Genomic DNA, 21,988 nt, shown 5'->3' on the forward strand with positions numbered 1-21,988 from the left:
ATAGATTTCAAATGCAAATACCACACTTAGAATCAACTCCAGACCTTTTACCTGCCTAATTGAAGTAGAAATAACGAAGGCATAGCCCACACCTGCCCATGAAACAATTTTTTATTCAATTGTCCAATTACTTTCGGTCTCTTGAAAAAGGGGGGATGGCTACTCGTAAGAGTTGTAACTCCTAAACCCGTCCTTCAATTTGGATGTGCATACTCTCAAATTAAATCTGAAAGTGTGCACTTTTAGCCCATATGCATTATATAACTATAGCTTGAATATGTTTTGGTAAATATCTGAAAAAAACTAAAATTGTGCCCGTGTCCAAATATATGGGTGTGTGTGTGTGGGGGTGTGGGTGTAAATATAAAAGGTTTTAGACTAAACCCTGCTTTATAAAAAACTAAAAATTTTGGCTGCAGGTACACTTTATAGTGTGTCAGTACATCAAACACCAAAAAAGGCACATCAATGCATTGCACAGATGTGAATTAGCACAATTGAAACAATGGCTAACCTATGTACACATGGTGATGTGCATTATGGGCTCATTCCCACTAAAATTCGGTGTGGGAGAGTCGCGGTCCCATGTGGCTTCTCGCACTGCATTTCGATCGCAATGCCCTTGCGATCTGCTGTGCAGGTCAGACAAAATTTAATGACACCCAGAACGCAGTTCGCAAACGCAATGCGTTTGCCCGCACCAAATCGCATGGTAGAAAGTACCATGCGATGCGGCTGCCGTGCGCTTCAAAGAGTTTAAGTATGCAATGTTCAAAAACTTACAGGTACTGGTGCCACCTCCTCCTCCTCTGTCTCTTCCTCTTCTCTTGACATGTTGTCACTAAGAGCTGGGCTGTTCTGTGATACATCCATTTCATCGTCAGAGTCTGGTTCTTTAGTGGCTGCCTTCTTTGGCCGTCCTGAGCTTTTAAATAAATAACAGTCCATTTAGAAATGACCCAACCACAATGTATTAATTACAGACACACACATTTTGTATTTCAATTTGTAATTTTTTTTTTATAATAGTTGAGTAGTTCAGTTGCATAGGATTTAAGATGTTTGCATACCGATTTCTAAAGCTGAGAGTTCTACACTGTAATTTTTTACATAAAGTAATCTGCTGGGATTTAATTTCAGGTTTCACCTACAGAGACAAGAGGCTGTGCAGAAAAGAATAACATTTTAATTGCTCAAAAAATACTGTTCATTTCCCTGCAGCTCCTACTTAATTTACTTCAAAAGAGTTGTTGTTCATATACAGCACAGCTGGTAGAGCAGTAGCTGCATTGAACCTGGATAGCCACAATTCTGAGGTTGTATATCTTTTAGAAGCTTCCAAACATCCCTCAATACCTTCTCAGCAAAGATGAAAAGGGCGAGACTTCAAACCACAATCACCCATCAGGAGCTGGGGTCTGCAAATCACTTAAAAGCTATTCTTAAAGTGGTTGTAAACCCTTACATATATCCAATGACATGATGGGCCTCAGGTGATACACATAGATGAATCAAATCCTCCTATATGAGTTATACCTGGCCTTCTGAATTATTTTTTGATCATGTTACCAATGTTTTGGACCAGGGTGGTGATGTGTGCATAGCATATCTTGATTTCAGCAAGGTATTTGATGCAGTTCCATGTGATGATCGAATAAAAAAAATTGTACAAGCTAGGACTTAGCCCTTGTGTGGTAGCTAAAGGATACATACCACAGTGTCGTTGTAGATGGTGTCCACCAGTCATTAGTGGTGTACCCCAAGGCTCTATACTAACTAAAGGTTTGTTGGGTAAAGTATGTCATTTTTCTGATGACACAAGGTGTGCAATAGCGTTGAGATCCTGGGAGGTGTCTAACATGGAGCATGATTTGGCATTGCTGGAAGATTGGTCGAAGTGGTGGAAATTGCAGTGCAATGTTTCTAAATGTAAAATAATGCACCTATGGAAAAAATTCCTAGAGAGAGTACAACATTGGGGGTACACTGTTGGCCAGCACTACAGAGGAAAAGGATTTGGGAGTACATATTTCAAATGATTGCAAAATGAGAAAACAGTGTGACCAGGCAGTGGGGAAAGCAAATAGAATTCTAGGATGCATCACTAGAGGGGGTCACCAGTAGGAGGAAGGAGGTCTGGATTCCCCTATATACAGTAAATCTTAAGTTAGACCTCATTTAGAATACTGTGTCCAGTTTTGGAGACCTCACGTACAATAAGTTATTGATAAGCTAGAACGAGTCCAAAGATGGGTAACAAAAAAGGTGAGTTATCTGGGGGATAAAACCTATCAAGAGTGACTTAAGGAACTTAATATGTACAGTCTGGAGGAAAGAAGGGAAAGGGGAGACATGATTGAAACCTTTATAAGGGAGTAAGGTTCAGGAGGGCAGTATTTTCAACAGGAAACCAAAATCAAGACCATGGGGACATGACCTACCTGAAGGAAAGTTCAAAACTAATCTCAGAAAGTATTATTTTACTGAAAGAGTAGTTGATGCTTGGAACAAAATTCCAACAGAGGTAGTGAGCCAGTCAACAGTAAATCGCTTCAAACATGCTTGGGACAAGCATAGATCTATACTCAGAAAATAAAAAGTTAAGATAAAAAGAAAAAAAACATAACCAAAACAAAAAGCAAAAAAATATGGGCAGACTCAACAGACCACTCTGTCTTTTTCTGCCATCACTTTTCTATGTTTCGATCTGTAGCCTTTAATTCTCTAGATACGTTCAAAGTGCTTCATTTATAAAGCGTGTCTAAGAGCACAGAAATCAGGGACTGGGAAGCTGAATTTACATTCGGCAGAGCTCAGTGCAGAGAGCTCTGAGAGCTGACTGGTGGGTAAGGGACCAGGAACACTTGGCAGAAGTGACTCATTCTGACAGCAGAGTAAGGAAGCAGCAGACAGAAATAATACTTGGTGCTCTGGATAGAGACAAGTACACACTACATAGAGGGATATGTTTTGTTCTTATTTCATGTTCAAGGTCTGAATTCAATTTAAGAAAGTGGAGAGGGCTTAAAGTAGGCATCCAACAAAAACATTTTCTTTGCATTCTACATAGAGTGGGGAAAGACTAGAATGGGATTTTTAATGTGTGCAGATGTTTCAATCATTTTTGAAGTCAAATGGCAAAATGTTCTAATGCAGAATTTTGACTCTTAAGGGAAAATGTCCCCTTACTTCATGTTCCTGAAACCACGTGTTATCAGTCAAAAAACAGTAATTTTAAATGTTGATTTTTCAGCAATGGCAACATAAATTGAAAAAGTGTTCATTATCCATTCTACAATTGATCTTGCTGTACGTGACAATGGCAAAATAAAGATTTACCTTTTCTTTTGTGCAGGGGCTGATTTGGGTGGTCTCCCTCTTCTTTTCTGTGGTGTAGCTTGAGAAGGCTCCAGGACAGAATCAGACTGGTCAGACCTGAACAAAGATTTTCTATTTTAATTTATGCCTGTCCACATAAACGTTAATCAGCCTTTCAATTATATTTTTCCCAGTTCTGAGGAAGTTTAAATTGAACTTTGACATTTAATAGAGGATAAGCATATAAAACACAACACTTCACTTATCTTACTTTTGTGCAGACTTCCTGGAGGCTCTTCCGGGACCTTTACCTCTTCGTTTCTGCTCTACATTTTCATAGTCTTGCTCATCAGCCATATCAAGTAATTCTTCCTCCTCATCTTGTGGAATTTCAACTGTAGCTGCTCTCTTCCTGCCTCTCTTGGGAGTCTTTGCTACTGGCTCTTCCTTAGCAGTGCTGGCCTTGGCAGATTTAGGTGGTCTACCTCTTCTGCCTTTTTTTGGTGGGCTGTTTTGTTCATCTTCAAATTCTAAGTCTTCCTTTAGTCTCTTATCTGGCCATTGTTGGTCTTCTGACTCTGAGGTGGCTGCTGCTCTCTTTCGTCCACGTTGTCCAGACCTGGGTTTTGATTCCTGAGTGGATTTAGACAGCTCATCCATGCTCAAACTGTCCTCCTGGTCCAGGAGAGTCTGTTTTTTCCGCCCTCTCGGTTTGTCATTGTCAGAGTCGTCTCTCTTGTCTTTCTTCCCAGACAGAGGTGAGGACATCATAGAATAATCTTCATTCTCACTCTGATCCATTTCATTGCTATCAAGTCTTGCAACAGTGAAGAAAAAAAAACAACTATCATTAACATTTCATATAACACAGCAATTGAATCACTAGAGTTCATACAGAAAAGGTCATTGCCAAAGTCATTACTGCTGAATCTTGCTTCACCTTCAGCTGTCTGTCACATAATGGCACTATATGGTCATGCTCTTTAGAGTATGCTATATATCCATGCTTAAGTGTATGCCATTTATTATTATTATAATATGGGATTTATATAGCGCCAACAGTTGACACAATGCTTTACAACATAACGGCAGACAGTACAATTACAATACAATTTAATACAGGAGGAATCAGAAGGCCCTGCTCATTAAAGCATATAACCTAAGAGGGAGGTACAAGAGTTACAAAAGGTAATAACTGTGGGGGATGGGCTGATTAAGAATATACATGTACAGTTGTTAGGCAGGGGCAGGACAGGCCTCTCTGAAGAGATGAGTTTTCAGTGAACGTCTAAAAGTGGACAGAGTAGGAGATAGTCCAACACACTGAGGTAGGGAGTTCCAGAGGATGGGAGAGGCTCTGGAGAAATCCTGGAGGAGAGCATGGGAGGTGGTGACAAGGGAACTAGAGAGCAGGAAGTCTTGGGAGGAATGAAGAGAACAATTTGGTTGATATTTTGAGACCATGATAGTGATGCAGCTGGAGGCAGAGTTGTGGATGGCTTTGTGAGTTGTTGTAAGTATCTTGAAATGAATTCACTGGGCAATCAAAAGCCAGTGGAGGGACTGGCAGAGAGGGGTGGCAGACACTGAACGGTTGTAAAGGATTGATGAGCCTGGCAGCAGCATTCATGATGGACTGAAGAGGGACAAGAATATGTAAAAGTATGCCAGTGAGGAGGGAGTTGCAGTAGTTGAGGCTGGAGATAACAAGGGAGTGAGGTAGAAGCTTTGTGGTGTCATTGGTTAGGAAGGGGTGTATCATGGAGATGTTGCGGAGGTAGAGGCGGCAAGCTCGGTACAGTGATTGGATATGGGGCTGAAAGCGTAATTCAGAGGAAAGGATTTACACCTAGAACCTTGGCTTGTGGGGACAGGTTGATAGTTGAGCCATTGATTTTGATCGATAAGTCAGGGGAAGGGGCACGTGGGGGAGGAAATATTATGTGCTCGGTGTTGGATAGACTGATTTTCAAGAAGTGGTGTGACATCCAGGCCAATTAATCTACTAGTAGATCAGTGATGCATGAAAAGACTAATGAAGTGAGCTGAGGGGTAGAGAGATAGCATAGGTATTGGTATTGAAAGCCATGGGAGGCAATCAATCAACTGAGGGAGGAGGTGAAGATTGAGAATAGGAGAGGTCCAAGAACAGAACCCTGAGGAACCCCAAAGGAGAAAGAAAGAGGAGAAGTGGAAGTAGAATTGTGACACTGGTGCTGTGGGATACGTAGGATGAGAACCAACAAAGAGTACAGTCACGAAGACCAGAGGAGTAGTTTTTTTGAGGAGGAGGGAGTGGTTCACCTTGTCAAAAGTAGCAGAGAGATTCAGGAGTAGGAGTACAGAATAGTATCCATTGGTTTTAGCCGTTAGTAGGTCATTTGTGAGTTTAATGAGAGCAGTTTCTGTGGAGTGTTGTGGGCGAAATCCGGACTGAAGGGGATCAAGAAGGTTGTTCTCAGTGAGATGGTCGCTCAGCCACTTGTAGATCAGGTGTTCAAGGAATTTAGAGGAAAAGGGGAGTAAGGAGATGGGTCGTAGGTTAAGATTGGTGGAGTCCAGTGAGGGCTTTATAGTTATGGAGGTGACTAGAGAATGTTTTAGAGAGTTGGGGGAAGGTGCTGGAAGAGAGGGAGAGATTGAAGATGTGAGTGATGGGGTGTAGGATTTAACAAGCAACGTTGGCAATTTGCAAGGCAGAGTAGGGACTGGCCAGACAGGGATCACTTTTGCACAGTTGGCCAGCTTGAACATGTCTTACAATATATGTGATCTAGAGTTTGCTTTGAACATGTAAGGGTTACAATGTTTAGCATCTTGTGTGTTGTATATATGGAAGACATTTGGGACCCTTTAAAGAGATATCGTCCTGTCTGCTGCACAGTCTGGGTCAGTGGTTAAAAGGGCAGCCTCTTAAATATATATGCACGTATATCTATTTGTGTTAAGCAAAATAATAGCAGTCAGACATCACTAACCTGATCAATCACTGTTTTTGGTAGAAATGATATTTCTACATGGAAAATAATTTACTAGCAGGTGTAGCAGAGTAATCAAAATCCAACAGACCCAACAGTCATTACATGCATGCTGCTCTGTGTAATTGAATCACTAATTGAAAGGGGCATGTTCAAAATAATAGCAGTGTGGAGTTCTATTAGTGAGGTCATTCATTCTTTGAAAAACAGGTGGCAATTATTGCCCTTATTTAAGGAAGGAAGGCAGCAAATGTTGTACATGCTGGTTACAGTGCATTTCTATCTGAAATTCTGAGGAAAATGGGTCGTTCCAGACATTGTTCAGAAGAAAAGCGTACCTTGATTAAAAAGTTGATTGGAGAGGGGAAAACATATAAAGAAGTGCAGAAAATCATAGGCTGCTCAGCTAAAATGATTGCAAATGCTTTAAAATGGCAACCAAAACCTGAAAGACGTGGAAGAAAGCGAAAAACTACCATTCGAATGGATAGAAGAATAGCCAAAATGGCAAGGACTCAGCCAACAATCAGCTCCAGGAAGATCAAAAAAGGTGTAAAGTTACCTGTGAGTACTGTTACAATTAGAAGACGCCTATGTGAAGCCAAGCTATCTGCAAGAAGCCCCCGCAAAGTCCCACTGTTGAAAAAAAGATATGTGCTGAAGAGGTTACAATTTGCCAAAGAGCACATTGACTGGCCTAAAGAGAAATGGCGCAACATTTTGTGGACTGATGAAAGTAACATTGTTCTTTTTGGGTCTAGTGGCTGGAGACAGTTTGTCAGACGACCCCCAAACACTGAATTCAAGCCACAGTACACTGTGAAGACAGTGAAGCATGGTTGCGCAAGCATCATGATATGGGGATGTTTCTCATACTACGGTGTTGGGCCTATTTATCGCATACCAGGGATCATGGATCAGTTTGAATACATCAGAATACTTGAAGAGGTCATGCTGCCTTATGCTGAAGAGGAAATGCCCTTGAAATGGGTGTTCCAACAAGACAACGACCCCAAACACACCAGTAAACGTGCAACATCTTGGTTCCAGACCAACAAGATTGACGTTATGGAGTGGCCAGCCCAATCCCCGGATCTTAATCCAATAGAAAACTTGTGGGGTGACATCAAAAATACAGTTTCTGAGGCAAAACCAAGAAATAGAGAAGAACTGTGGAATGTAGTCCAATCATCCTGGGCTGGAAAACCTGTTCACAAGTGCCAGAAGTTGGTTGACTCCGTGCAACACAGATGTACAGCAGTTCTCAGAAACAGTGCTTATACAACTAAATATTCATTAAGTGATTCAAAGGAAAGCAAAATCTTCAAACATTTTTCAGCTTATATAGTGAATGTTTGAGTTTGTAAAGAAGAATAAAAACACTGCTATTTTTTTGAACAGTCTAATATTCACTTTTCTTCAATTTTTTTTTAAAGGAACAACACAAATTTGATATATTTTTCTTCATGTTTTGATTTGGAATAGAATGTGTAGTGTTCCCAATGCATTTGTGTGTATGGAAATAAAAGCTATTAGAAGGATTTTGAGCTTTATTCACTTTTTTCAACACACGGCTATTATTTTGCACACAACTGTATAACAATCCTGTAAAAATCCTGACATTTAGTAAAATAAGCCAGCAAAGATCATTAAAGATATACATGGCAGTGTCAATTTCTAAATACTGAAGCAAATACCAACGCAGTCAATATCTCTGTCTCATCTGAAAGGTGAAGTGTGATTTGACTGCTCCACTTTGAGCTAGTATTGACAAAGGCAATGGAACTTTTATTTTCAGCAGAGTGACCGACTATATTCTGTGGATTCCTACCTTCCCTTTATCCTTCCAGGAGAGCTTGGATTAGATCCAGAGCTAGCATTGCTTAAAGTCTCCATTCTAGAAGACTTTGATTGTGTCTGTTTTCCTGCGGATGATAGAGGCTTGTTCACAGCTCCAAGAACATTTGTAGATTTAGGCTGCCAAAAATAATGAAAAAATAGTTAAAGCACCAGAAGTATCCAAATTGAAAATATACTGTAAACAGCTAAAATCTTTAAAAGTCAAAATGAACACCAAGGAGGTTACCCTGGCTTTAAAGAACTTTCCACTAACTACATGGCTGTTGCGCCAAACTAGAAAGAAAGATCTAAATATCTGTACTTCTCTTTTTGGCCCCTTGCACATGGGCATCATTATTTACTGATGTTTACTCAGAAACTTGTGATGCCCATGTGCAGGGGATCAAAAAATGTGTGAAAAGACCTGATTAAGGTGGAGGATAGGCAAGTAAAGGTGTGTACACGTGTAGATGAGTATAGAAGAGGACAATTTTTCTTCCTTAACAGTATTATAATATACGAATTTATACTCGATAACCAAATAAACACACAAATAAATTATGCAAATGAAAAATTTTCTATTTTTTTCTCACTGTTTTGTATTACTCAACACTGTGTGCAATGTACCATAGACAACAAACCATCTCAATTCAGATCAGTAATAACTACAGTGTGCAACACGCCTTAAAGAACTTGCCACCAACTGCATGGCTGTTGTTTCAAATTAAAAAAAGAAAAAAAGATCTGAATATAATTGCTACTAGCCTTAGTTTGGCAATGTGTTTTTGGATTTGGCCAATCTGAGCACCATGTGACAAAAAATGTAAAAGCATATCAAACTAGTACCAATGTTTAGCTCTGATTTATTTCCAGGGTGTTACTGTGTAATTTGTTTTCCCCTAATGAAATATCTACAACCAAAATTATTTGTTTTGCTTTGTGCTGTTGTGAATGTAACTATGAAAGTTTGTTCTGTACCTACATACTAGTACAGAATCTAGATAAAACTGACTTCCACTCAAAAATGGAAGCTCCAGTTATTTGACTCGTTCCCCACTCCACTGTCATATTTGGCACCTTTTGGGGGGGAGGGAGGAGCGGGTATCTGGTTTGACAGGTACCCGCTCACACTTCCGGCTCAGTTTGCTGCAGCAAAGTGACCCAGAAGTTTGGCCCCCTCCTTGCTCCCACAGTCTCCTGGGAACTTTCACAGGTTCACCAATCAGGAAGTGTGGTGCAACTCGCGCATGCGCAGTGGGCACCAGGCTGTGAAGCCGTAAGCTGTCACAGCCTGTTGCCCACAGTAGAGATGCAGGCGCCGTGAACGACAGAAGGAGAGAAGGGACTGCGTCGCTGAGTACATCGCTGGACCCCAGGACAGGTAAGTGTGTTTACTAAAAGTCAGCAGCTACAAAAACTGTAGATGCTGACTTTTAGTAAACACAAAAACATCTGAAACTCTGCTTTAAGCAGACATAAGTTCACTACTCACCTTTCCTGGAGTGAAAAAGGATTTCATGTCAGCAGGAAGATAATTTTTGGTGTTGCTAAAATTCTGTGGAGGACAAGAAACAAACACTAAAACACAAGAAGTAATAAGACTTCATTACAGAATGTTACACTGAATCAAAACTAAAACAAAAATGGATTCAACATTCCCCTCATTCTCTGTTTGGTAAACGCCATCTAAAGATCTGTGAAAACAAATATTAGGATAACTTATTTTGTGTTAATCGCCATGCAGGCAAGGCAGGTGCACTCGCGGTGAAGTGTAGTGCAGGAATTGTAACGTTAAACCTAATTCCTGCAAAACACAATTCACAGGTCAACCATTTTACAGTCATCTGATTACTCATCACAGATATGCATTCAACAGGAGTCAGTTAAACCAATTTGATATCAATCTTCTGAAATGTTCCCAACTTGGCCACTATAACGGAGTAGTCAGATAGTGATAGCTTTAAACATTAAAGCAAAATTATTTTTTTCCCTCTAATGCTCAGATGAAGACTTACTATGCATGCTGAATTTTAATGTATACAAGCTCACATTTGTCTCTCCATTCTGCTGATCCCCTTTGTACTAGTTTCACATTCCTGATTTAGGGTAGCTCCTTTCCGTAGCATGCTTCTTGGAGCAACCCTTTTGCTCCTGGAATCTGAATACAGGGAAATATCATTACACTGCCTGCGCTGTCATGCACAGGTAGCATGAGAGGAGGCGCACACATTACATGTCCTCTACTCCTCTTCCAGGAGTAGGTATTGACCAGCAGCTTCCCAGACAGTACCTCTGGAGCAGATATCAATCATGCTCCTTGGAGTAGGAGCAGAGGGCATGTCTTTTGTGTTTATTCCTGCTGCCTGTGCATGTAGTAACATGCAGTGTGATCATATAGGACCTTTTAATATGAATTAAGGGCACACATGTAGTCTCAAGCTTTCTACTTGCTGATGTCACAAGTGCATGTTTCCCCCCACGCCAAGGTGGCGTACAGCAAACTGCAGGACTCGGTACATATGTTCAAAAAAGCGAATAATCTCCTAACGTGAAAAGGAATCCTTTGTTCTAATGTTTATTGTTAATGTTTATGTTTCTGTGAAAAAAAAGATGAAGCTATTACTACTTAATGAGTAAAACCAAAACTGTTGGTATAACCAAACTAAACAGATTTTTCGTTTTAGATAAAACAAGAAATGGTGAAAACACCTGCCAGGTAAAATTTCACTTTCACTTCCTGTCTAACATTTACCGCTATTGGAAAAATTCCCCTCATCTTATTCTGGGGACAGCTCTAAAATTATGGTTCTCTCTCATTGAAAACGGTCAACAATAGAAATAAGAGAAGAGGCTTGAATTTCCCTTATGGGGGAAAAAAAGAGCAAAAAAAAAAAAGCTGTATACAGAACCAGTTTAAAAAGGAATATAATACCTGATTTTATTGACCTGCAGGCCATAGGCGTTGATGTGTGGACTGGGCCAACAATCAAATTTCAATTTCTGCATTATTTATACCATTGTCGAAGATGAGTAAATGCAACTCAATTTTATCAATGTGTGTAATATTAACCTCTAATAATAGGTACAGTAGGATACAAATTTACTTTGTTCTGAAAGGCACAGCTAAATTAGAAATAAGGCATGGGGTATTTCACTAGCTCAAAAAACATGCCTTGACTTTATGAAGATAACAATTTTACAGAACTCACCTTGTCTGGCTGTGTGAAGTACCGTGCTGGTAATACTGGATCTTTAGGAGACTCTAAACTGTAGGTTGTACTCTTTGATATAATTATATTCATTGCTACATCACATACTGTATATAGTTTCTGCAAAAGAAACAATTTGATAATCCCTGATTTTTTATTCTAATGTATGTACAGCATCTTATAAATTCTATAATGAAATTAACGAACCTCATTCATTTTGGGGTCATCTGGAGCTTGCGCATCCTTGGTTTGCTTAATGTTTTCCACCATTTTTCTAATGAAAGCATGGCTGTTATTTTCATTCTTTGACATTAAAATCTCCAAAATAAACCACAGGCACCTTGCAAAAAAAAAAATAAAGTAATCAAACAACATTTTGTTAAAATTGTATAGGGGAAATATTGGGGGAAAAAGAGCAAAAAGGGTGGGAGAAAAATGAAAAATTCTAAAGTCATATCTGACCTTTCATAATCCCTGAGAAGGTAAAAAGATTATTCCTAAAGGTGGTTGTAAAGGCTCATGGTTTTTTACCTTCATGCATTCTTATGCATGAAGGTAAAAAAACCTTCTGTGTGCAGCACTGTCCCCAGCCATATTAATACTTACCTGAGCCCCATCACGATCCATCGATGTGCACGACATCCAGTCAAGCCAATGAGGAGAGAGGGGGGTGGGTCCAAGCCGCATGGAGCAGCAAATGCCCTCATAGCAAGCTGTTTGCTGTGGGGGCACCCGACAACACGAAGATCCAGGCTGCTCTGTGCAAAACCAATGCACACAGTAGGTAAGTATAGCATGTTTGTTATTTTCTCCCCCCAAAAAATTAACTCTTAGAATCGCTTAAAGGATAGGTTTACCTTTCGTAACATATTACACCAATATTTAGGGTGTAACATGTAACAAAAGGACCAGCCCCTGCTCCCCTGTTGTGACAGCTAGTGGGGGACCTCCTCCCCCCCACTAGTTGTCACAAATTAACCCGCTCCACACATTCACATGTGAATGAAAACATTACAAGTTCTGAAAGCCTTTGCAGCTGTTGGCTTGTCGTTTTCAATGAACTACCATAGCACTGTGAAGCGCTGTAGTAGTTCATTGAGTCTTCCTGTCAGTATCTGCCTGCCCATAGGATACAATGACAGGTCTGCAGGAGACCTGCATGGCACCCGCAATATGCTGATCGCTGTAGCAATGCTTTAGAGGCTCCAATGAAAATAAATAAATAAATGCACTTTTTTACCTGGGGAAAAAAAAAGTGCATTTATTATGTTTGTTAAAAGGTGAACTTATCCTTTAACTACTTGCTCTCCTGAGGATTTATACCCCTTCCTGACCAGACCATTTTTTGCATTGCAGCGCTGCATTACTTTAACTGACAATTGTGCGGTCATGCAACGCTGCACCCAAATGAAATTTACGTCCTTTTTTTCCCACGAATTTGTTTCATTGGTTTTTGATCGTCTCTGAAGTTTTTATGTTTGCGCTATAAAAAAAAAAAAAAAAAAAAGAAAAGCGACAATTTTGAGAAAAAACAACAATCTTTTTGACTTTTTGCTATTAAACATGTCCAGTAAAAAAAAAATGTAAATCAAATTTCGTCTCAAATATAGGCAAAAATGTATTCTGCTACATGTAAATTAATTGGTTTACGTGAAAATTATAGCGTTTATAAACGGCGGTATATATACTGGGTTTATATATATATATATATATATATATATATATATATATATATATAATTTTTTTGGTTCGTTTTTTTTTTCTAGTAATGGCGGCGATCAGCGACTTATAGCTGGACTGCGGCGGGCATTCTGACACTGGGGGGAACTGACCAATACAGGGATGATCAGTGCTAAGAAAAAAAAAAAAAAGCACTGACACTGTACTAATAGCACTGGGCAGGAAGGGGTTACCATGAGGGGTGATCAAAGGGTTAACTGTGTGCTGTTTTACACTGTGCTTTGTCTGTGTGCTTCACTGTAATCACACTGCTTTGCACATGCAAAGCCATGCAAAGCAGTGTGCACCAACAGTTCTCCTCCCCGTTGGAGATCCTCAGAAATCACTGGACAGCAGCGGCCGCATATGGCGGCTCGGGTAGGGCGCACGTGTGCCCCCCCCCTACCCGGAAATGCAAAATCACACACACACACACACACACACACACACACACATATGTGATTTTGCCACCCGTGCTGCCCTGTAGCAGTATTTCTGCTATAGGGCGAACAGGAGGCAGTTAAAGGGCCAATCAGCAGAACCCCTTTTGAAATGAGGCCTAGTTCACACAGGGTGTATGCATTCACATGGAGTGTATGCATCCATGCCCATATGAGGGGCATGTATACCTGCATGGGGATGTACAGTTGTTCCATGCATCCCAGTGCAGTCAGTCCCACAGTTGTTGATTGGGACTCTGCTGATCCCAATCGGACATCTGTGTGAGTGCACGGCCCTGAACAAATGCAGCTTAAGGAATGATTCCATCTTCTTTCCTGTTAATCTGTAATATATATAGCGTGAGGTGGACTTCGCACGTCTAAGTCACTGATGACCTTACATCTGATGAAACACATAGGACACAGCCACACACACACACACACAGCCACAGACACACAGCCACAGACACACACACACTATCACCACGAAACTGTCCTGAGATTCTGATGTGGAGCCTCTTTACAAACAAGCACAGCCATTCATACTGAATGTGTATTTTTTTTACCCATTTCTTTGCAAGGCTGCAAATTAAGTCTAACTGGAGGGTCTGGTTCGCATGCTGTCTAAGCTATTTTGACCACTCTGAAAATGGAAGTCTTTGCCTACCAGTAAGCACCCATTTGATATACACTGGAGGTGTGGATCTAACTACACATTTCTTTTGGAGTTCATTTGCACTGGGACTTTTGGATTGCAGCATATATCCCACAATCCTCTTCGTATTATTCACTGCTTTTTTGACATTACAGGTATTGTGAATTGGACTTCTCTCCAATTTTTTGCACAGCATATTTGAGTCTGCCACATGATCTGATACATATTTAAAGCACCGAAAACAATTGTTTCATCCCTTACTGAATTAAAAAAAAACAAACATTTTTTGGATTAGTGCAGAACTTATTTGACACATGCATTAATGTCACTTATTTTCTTTATGACTCAAAATTTGCTGCTGAATGTACCAAAGTAAATGGATTAATATTTCCATACTTTCCAGCTACAAATAAATTCTCCATCAATTGCTTCGATCGTTTATCCCCCCCCAAAAAAAGCACACTTTCAGTTTAACAAAGGAATGGATGTAGAACAGGCTTACTCTTTTATGTCCTTTAGTTGTTCGATATCCTGAATTTTCACATAATCTGGATCATGTGCAAGTAGGTGAATTGTGTATGGGACAACATACTCTGGTAGAAGAGACAACAGCTTTTCTAAACAAAAAAAAAAGAAAAATTTAAATTGTCAGAACCTTAGGGATGTTAAACACTCACATACACCTCAAACAAGGGAGGCAGAACACCTGTTGATCTCACTTACCACTTACTGCAGCATGCTGCTTTAAATATTCTCTTCTAACATTGATATTTTTTACTAAGCATTGCCTAGCATGTGCCCTCCTCTCTTTCACAGGATCCTTAGCACAGAGGGCACAGATAGCCATATATTCTAGTGGCAGTCTTAATCTGGAAAGGCCTTTGTGTAGTTTTTGGGCAAATATTTGTCGGACCTGATAACATTCATCCTGTTAAAAAACAAAAAAATAGTTTGCAGCAATGTCTCATATTTTTGTACATTAGTGTAACCTCTGGAAAGCAATGTTTTGAGCAACAAGAGGTAAATGGTAACTTTTAAAAAAGTATGGTGGAGAAAAGGAGGGGATAATGACAGAAATCATTAACCAATTCAGCTCTTATACCTTGATGTCCCCTACCTTCCAAATAAGTTTTAACAATTTAATTATAGTCTTGTTTATTTGGTGATAATGTTGTCATTACATTACTTTGGGGGGGGGGGGTGGACTAGGCTTTTTGCAATATTCTTTTAAAAACACTTTTTTTCTATGTAATCTATGGACCAAAAAAAAAAAAGGACATAATTTGACTTACCTGTAAATTTCATATCTTGGAGTATAGGACACAGGCAAAGTACTCAGACTCTGCGTTACAAACTCTTACCTTCAGGTGATTGGACATTAGCTTTTGGAGGACACGCCCAACAGGTTCCTTCCCTAAAACCCTTGAGTCTGTAAGCTCTAAAGATCAGATTTCTTTTCCATCTCGAAAAATTGGACTTGGAAGAAGAGTGACCCTTGAGAGGGCCTAAGGACAGGACAAATAGGGAATCCATCAGTCTAATCAAACCTGTAGTTCTGTAGTGGACTCAAATGGCTCTATACCCATCCTTTGGATGTTTTGGAGCAGGGCCTATTGATGGTAGGACTATGCCCTCACTGAGGTAGAAGACTGATACCACCTTAGGAAGAAAGGATGGTCTTGGGTGTAAGGCAACCTTGTCTTAGTGAAGTATGAGGAACGGCTTCTTAAAGGACAGGGCTGCCAACTCAGACATATCCGACAGATGTGATAGCAAAACAAAAGAGCTAGTTTGCAGGAGAGATCATCTAAGGGAATATTCCTGGTGGGCTTAAAGGGTGGTTTCTGCAGGGCAGAGAGAACCAGGTTGATGAGGGCAATGCTTTTGACAGTGTCCAATCACCTGTAGGTAGCAGCATATAACCCATGGTCAAGGACTTCCTATCCTGTGTCCAGTACTGTGCAGGAAGGAAATAAACTTAATTTCTAACCAGGCTTTAAAAACATGAATATCTCTAGCTTTAATAGCCAATACCTTACCCTTTCTTTACACATTCACAGTAGGGAAAACAAGTGCATAGAGGTATAGCCATACTTAATAGCAGTACAAAGCAGATAAAATATATAGCTAAATGCAGTAACTCTAGTAAAATGATCCATAGGGAGCAAAAATAATATACATACATTGACCACTAAAGCACACAACTGGTACTGCTGCAGAGTTATAATTTCATGGTAACAAGGCTCCTGTGCCAACTTTACAACTGCACATCCAGCTGCCAGCCTGAGCCGTGACATATCTGGTTTACTGCACAGAAAGAAGAAACATAGGTTAGAGCACAAATGTCTACTCAGTGTGGTATTTTAGTTTGCAACGGCCACCAATTTATATAGAAGTAGTGCTGTATACACACTATTAAAAAAATAAAAACACAAATATATATTGTATATAAAAAAAAAATTAAAAAAAACAAACATAGGTTTGTGAAATTAGAATCAGAATATAGACAACTATCATTGATATTCTGCAAGGACTGGTTTACCTTAGTTTTCCATGTTCAGTTAAATCGCCATCCGCATGTAATATGGCTGTTAAAAGTCGCAGTGTAGATGTTCCAGACTTACTATGGTTATTCTTCATACCTACTAACCAGCGCACCATCATTTTAATGCCTTGCATCTACATTTAAAAAAAAAAAAAATGTTCTGGAAACATTCCTTTAATGCAGAGTTTTGTTAAATGCTATAAAATCTAGCTTGACAAATATGAAAGCTATGATCACGAATGATGGCCACCTGGTGCGAAATGTAACATTATTTATAGTTGTGCTCAAAAGTTTGCATACCCTGGCAGAAATTGTGAAATTTTGGCATTGATATTGAAAATAAAACTGATCATGCCAAAAAATGCTCTTTTATTGAAGGATGATGATCATATGAAGCCATTTATTGTCAAATAGTTGTTTGGCTCCTTTTTAAATCATAACAGAAATCACCCATATAGCCCTGATCAAAAGTTTACATGTCCTGGAATGTTTGGCCTTGGTACAGACACATAAGGAGACACACACGGGTTAAAACGACAATTAGGAGGTTAACGTCCCACATCTGTGAATTTTTAAATTGCAATTAGTGTCAGTGTATAGTCAATGAGTTTGGCTTGGTATCAAGAGATCCCCAAACTTTCCACTTCTTAATAAGTGATTTAACAGTACTGATTGGCATATTCAAGGCTTTGGACATCTTTTTATGTCCTTTTCCATCTTTATAAAGCTCCATTACCTTGTTACGCAGGACTTTTGACAGTTTTTTTCTGATCCCCATGGCTCAGTATCTAGCTTAGGCAGTGTTTCCACGTAAGAGCTAACAAACTCATTGACTATTTATACACCGACACTAATTGCAATTTAAAAAGCCACAGATGTGGGACATTAACCTCTAATTGGCATTTTAACCCATGTGTGTCACCTTGTGTGTCTGTACCAAGGCCAAACATTCCAGGGTATGTAAACTTTTGATCAGGGCCATTTGGGTGATTTCTGTTATCATTATGATTTAAAAAGGAGCCAAACAACTATTTGATAATAAATGGCTTCATATGATCATCATCCTTCAATAAAAGAGCATTTGTTTTGCATGATCAGTCATATTTTCAATATCACTGCCAAAATTTCACAATTTCTGCCAGTGTATGAAAACTTTTGAGCACAACTGTAGATACAGCTAGTTCTAAACCTCTAGAAACTTTAAAATAGTTTTAAAAATAATTGAGATGGCCAATATTACTAGGCCTGATGTATACATTAGGTATTTCTTTCTTTTAAAGGACTATGCAAAATGGAACTTTATTCCTGCAATTACTTTTGAGATGAACATGCCTAATGCAAACTACAAATATTGTTTCTGAGCAAACTTGGGCTGTAAAGCAGAATGAACTTCGAGCTTGGCACTAAACCTTACAATAAGATCAAATCAATCAAATTAATATTTGTGAAATTAAACCTTTAGCACGGATTCAGATCTTCCCAGCCCGGTGCAGTGCATTCCGTGTCAACATGCATTGTGTTATGACAGCCTACTGGGCTGCCAACATACCAAATCAAGTACAAAATCTGACGGGCTCCATTTTTCAGATGTAGCAAACCACAAGGTAGTGTGTTACCGTGTGATGCAAACACATGCATCTAAAAGGGAGTTGGAGTGCCATTGAAAATTAGTGGTATCACTATTGCACTAATGTTCACAATATCATAATGAACTGCAATTGATGGGTCCGATTGGGCCCTTAACCGCTACCGCACTGCCCTATAGCAGAAATACTGCTACAGGGAGGCACAGGTGTGCAAAATCACGTGATTATGCCATTCCGGGTAGGGGGCGCACGTGAGCGCCCTACCCACACCGCCATTCGTGGCCTCGGCTGTCAATCACTGAGTTCCGGCCAGTGATTCCCCACCGGCAGGCAGCGATCTCCGAAGATTTCTGACGGGGGAGAGACCTGTATGTAAACAATACAGATCTCTCCCCTGCCAGCTCTTGCACACTGCTCTGTATGGCTCTGCATAGCACAGCCATACAAGACAGTGTGCTTACAGTGAAGCAAACACACACACCATAGTAAAATAGCACACAGCACACAGTTAACCCTTTGATCGCCCCTCATGTTAACCCCTTCCTGCCCGGTGCCATTAGTACAGTGTCAGGGCTTTTTATTAGCACTAATCACTGTACTGGTGTCACCCCCCCCCCAGTGAGAATGCCCGGCACAGTCCCGCTATAAGTTACTGATCGCCACCATTACTAGTATAAAAAAAAAGGGGGGGGGGGGGGGGAATTTTTTTCAAGTATATATACCGCCATTTGTTAACGTTATAATTTTCATGTAAACCAATTCATTTACACATATTGGGATTTTTGTTTTTTAGCAAAGACATGTAGCAGAATATATTTTGGCCTAAATTTATGACGAAATTTGATTTACATTTTTTTTTTAACTGGACGTGTTTAATAGCAAAAAGTCAAAAATATTGTTTTCTCAAAATTGTCGCTTTTTTTTTTTTTTTTTTTTCTTTTTTTTTTTAATAGCGCAAAATTAAAACCGCACAGGCGATCAAATACCACCAAAAGAAAGCTCTATTCGTGGGAAAAAAAGGACATAAAATTTCATTTGGATGCAGCATTACATGACTGCGCAATTGTCAGTTAAAGTAACGCAGTGCTTTATCACAAACAATGTCCTGGTCAGGAAGGGGGGTAAATCCTCTGGAGGGCAAGTGGTTAACAATATATGCTGGATGTAAATATTTACTTGCCTTCACCAATGTTTCAAGCGACACTTCATCATCAGGAACCCAGAGCTTAGTAGTTTTTCTGCCAGGACACTAAAAAAGGAAAATATATGCAAGAGATACACATTAAACCAGGTCCCCAGTTGTGAGTTGATTTTCCTTTAAAACTCAACAGCATGTTCACTGTAACATCTTAAAAAGGAGCTGAACTGTGGAAGCTGTGCACTAAAAAAAGTCAGAGGGAAAAGGACTAGTCAACAGTATTTTCTGTGTGGTTCCTGCAGCTGATTTTTCCTCCCATTTCTGACCTGGCATACCTTGTTGTGAACTCTCTGTGTAGAGGAAGGACTATGCTTCTTTGTATCAATGCCTTCAGCAAGGAGAACAGTGAGCAGCACAGTAGTGTCATCAGCAAATCAACAGACTAGTAATCAGACAGCAGTGTCCTAGTTTTCTCTCTTATGTTTTAGAACACACACATATGTATATAGTTTTTGCACTACAAACATTCAATGAGAGAACTTAAGGGAGAACTTGGCACAGGAAGCATGTATAGTAGGAATGAAGACTATTAACTTACTCTGTCAGTCATCAACAAATCCTTCACCACAAAATTGGCCACCATAGACTTAAGAGGAGAAGCAAACTGATCAGGAGCCAGCTGAGCTATGTGACCAATGGAAACAAGGGATATGATGAGCTGCTCAGGGTTGCTTGGATCCAAGCTTTTGTGAAGTGGCTGAACATAAGGAAATGAAGAAACGTTAATAAAACAGGTCATAGTTCTATGTGCTACTATTCTGCACTGTAGCTCAGCTTTAACTGAATGAAATTCTTAATACAATATGGCAGTAAAGCAAACTAAGTACTAAAATACAGCTTGCACACAAAGCCTAAAGGGCCAGTTCACACTACATGCATTTCAGTGTGCTTTTTTTCTGCATCCAAAACGCAGAGAAAGTAGGTTATATTGTTGTCAATGTCATATTTCACATGAGTGCTTGAAGTTCCAGTGCATTCCTGTTGCAAAAAAAAAAAAAAAAAAGTAGCACAGGCTGCATTTTTCCTACACAGAACTGTACTGGAAAGTGGGAAAATGCATCAAAAAACGCACTTGAACGCACGTCCTTATTTAAATTGAAGAAAAAGAGGAGGGGGGGAAGCACATGCAGAAACGCATCTGGACTGCGTTTCTATGGTGTGAACTGGCCCTAAATGTTATGTCTGGGTGGGAACTACATTACCACAATACATGCATATTTTCAAATGTTTAGTCTCTTTAAAAACAATGCAAATGCAGAAACATACCCATTGATCCTGCCAGAAAACCAATGAGCTCCTAAGATCCTGCTTGAGCTGGCAATATTGCTTCTACTGTACTCAAATCCCAAACTAAACCCTGCCTGAACTCTAAATCAAGGGACTATAGAACACCTCCCCTTCTCCTTAACATACAGGAGAGAAGTCATGAGAAGATTTGGGAAAATGCAGTGTAGTGCCAGACAAGCAATGTAATGAAGATCTTCCAGGAAAACGTATTACATATTTTGTTCAACACAAGGATGAGCAAGCTGCCCCAGATAAGTGAATCAAGTACCCTTATAACTTAAGCTTTTTGCTAGCCATACACTAGTTGAAAAATCGTTCAAACAGGTTTTTGAAAGACGAACACATGGTAATGAGAGCAAAAGATGTTGCCATCATGTAATAACTGAATTTTGAATGATAAATCGCTCAATTGACATGAAATTAATAATTTTTTCATCAGTTTTTTGCTTCTGAGTCACATATGCATAGTACCAACAGTTTGACTTTTAATGAGTGAGAAACACATAAATCTTTCAATTTATTGTTCATTCGGCAGAAGTTTTCCCAAACCGTTTCTTCAATGTTTTGGCTCAAAAACGTTACTACCGATTTTCCCCTATTAACTGGATGAAAAACTAATGAACTGTCCAAATGACAGATTTTCAAACAATCTTTCATTTAGAGTATGGGCACCATTTGATTGCAAAGGATGTGTCCTCTCTGTGGGTTTTGTACTTTTAGCCTTGGTTCACACTGGATCCGACTTCATGCACAGATGTCTATGCAAGTCGCACACCAAATCGGTAAAAGTACTACAGAAAGTACTTTTTTACTCGTTGTGATTCCGACAAAGTCAGAGTCGCACAGATTAGATCAGATCTATTGCCAATTATTGCATGCGATTTGAATGCTCAATTCACATCAGTGTGAACCAGGGCTTAAGCAGAAATGATCTGGGTGGCTGTAAAGTAATCGAGCATTCCAATCACTTTGACAGATTTTGAAGTGACTGAATTAGATACTAACAAGTTGAAAAATGTAGGAAAATGGTTGATCCTTTTGTTGTCTCATTAACCCCTTGCCTACCAGGCACTTATACCCCCTTCCTTACCAGGCCAATTTTCAGCTTTCAGCGCTGCTGCACTTTGATTGACAATTGCGCCGTCATGCAACATTGTACCCATATGAAATTTTGATCATTTTTTTCTCACAAATAGAGCTTTCTTTTGGTGGTA

General features: G+C 39.6%; 1 protein-coding gene across 1 annotated transcript in view; it reads right to left on the bottom strand.

The window, feature by feature from the left end:
- The window catches only part of PDS5B (PDS5 cohesin associated factor B), a 153,645-nt gene that overhangs the window by 12,471 nt on the left and 119,186 nt on the right, over positions 1-21,988 (bottom strand). The window contains exons 21-33 of the mRNA XM_089690872.1: positions 20,026-20,184; positions 19,470-19,538; positions 16,701-16,837; positions 16,342-16,465; positions 14,882-15,086; positions 14,661-14,775; positions 11,552-11,684; positions 11,345-11,464; positions 9,628-9,690; positions 8,128-8,273; positions 3,590-4,135; positions 3,340-3,435; positions 784-925 (exon numbers count right to left, since the gene is read on the bottom strand). Coding sequence (XP_089546998.1) covers positions 784-925; positions 3,340-3,435; positions 3,590-4,135; positions 8,128-8,273; positions 9,628-9,690; positions 11,345-11,464; positions 11,552-11,684; positions 14,661-14,775; positions 14,882-15,086; positions 16,342-16,465; positions 16,701-16,837; positions 19,470-19,538; positions 20,026-20,184 — 2,055 coding nt within the window. The remainder of the gene's footprint in view (positions 1-783; positions 926-3,339; positions 3,436-3,589; positions 4,136-8,127; positions 8,274-9,627; positions 9,691-11,344; positions 11,465-11,551; positions 11,685-14,660; positions 14,776-14,881; positions 15,087-16,341; positions 16,466-16,700; positions 16,838-19,469; positions 19,539-20,025; positions 20,185-21,988) is intronic.

Source organism: Staurois parvus, unplaced genomic scaffold, assembly GCF_062004578.1.
Source record: "Staurois parvus isolate SC_StPar_1 unplaced genomic scaffold, SC_StPar_1.0 ptg000544l, whole genome shotgun sequence".
NCBI lineage: Eukaryota > Metazoa > Chordata > Amphibia > Anura > Ranidae > Staurois > Staurois parvus.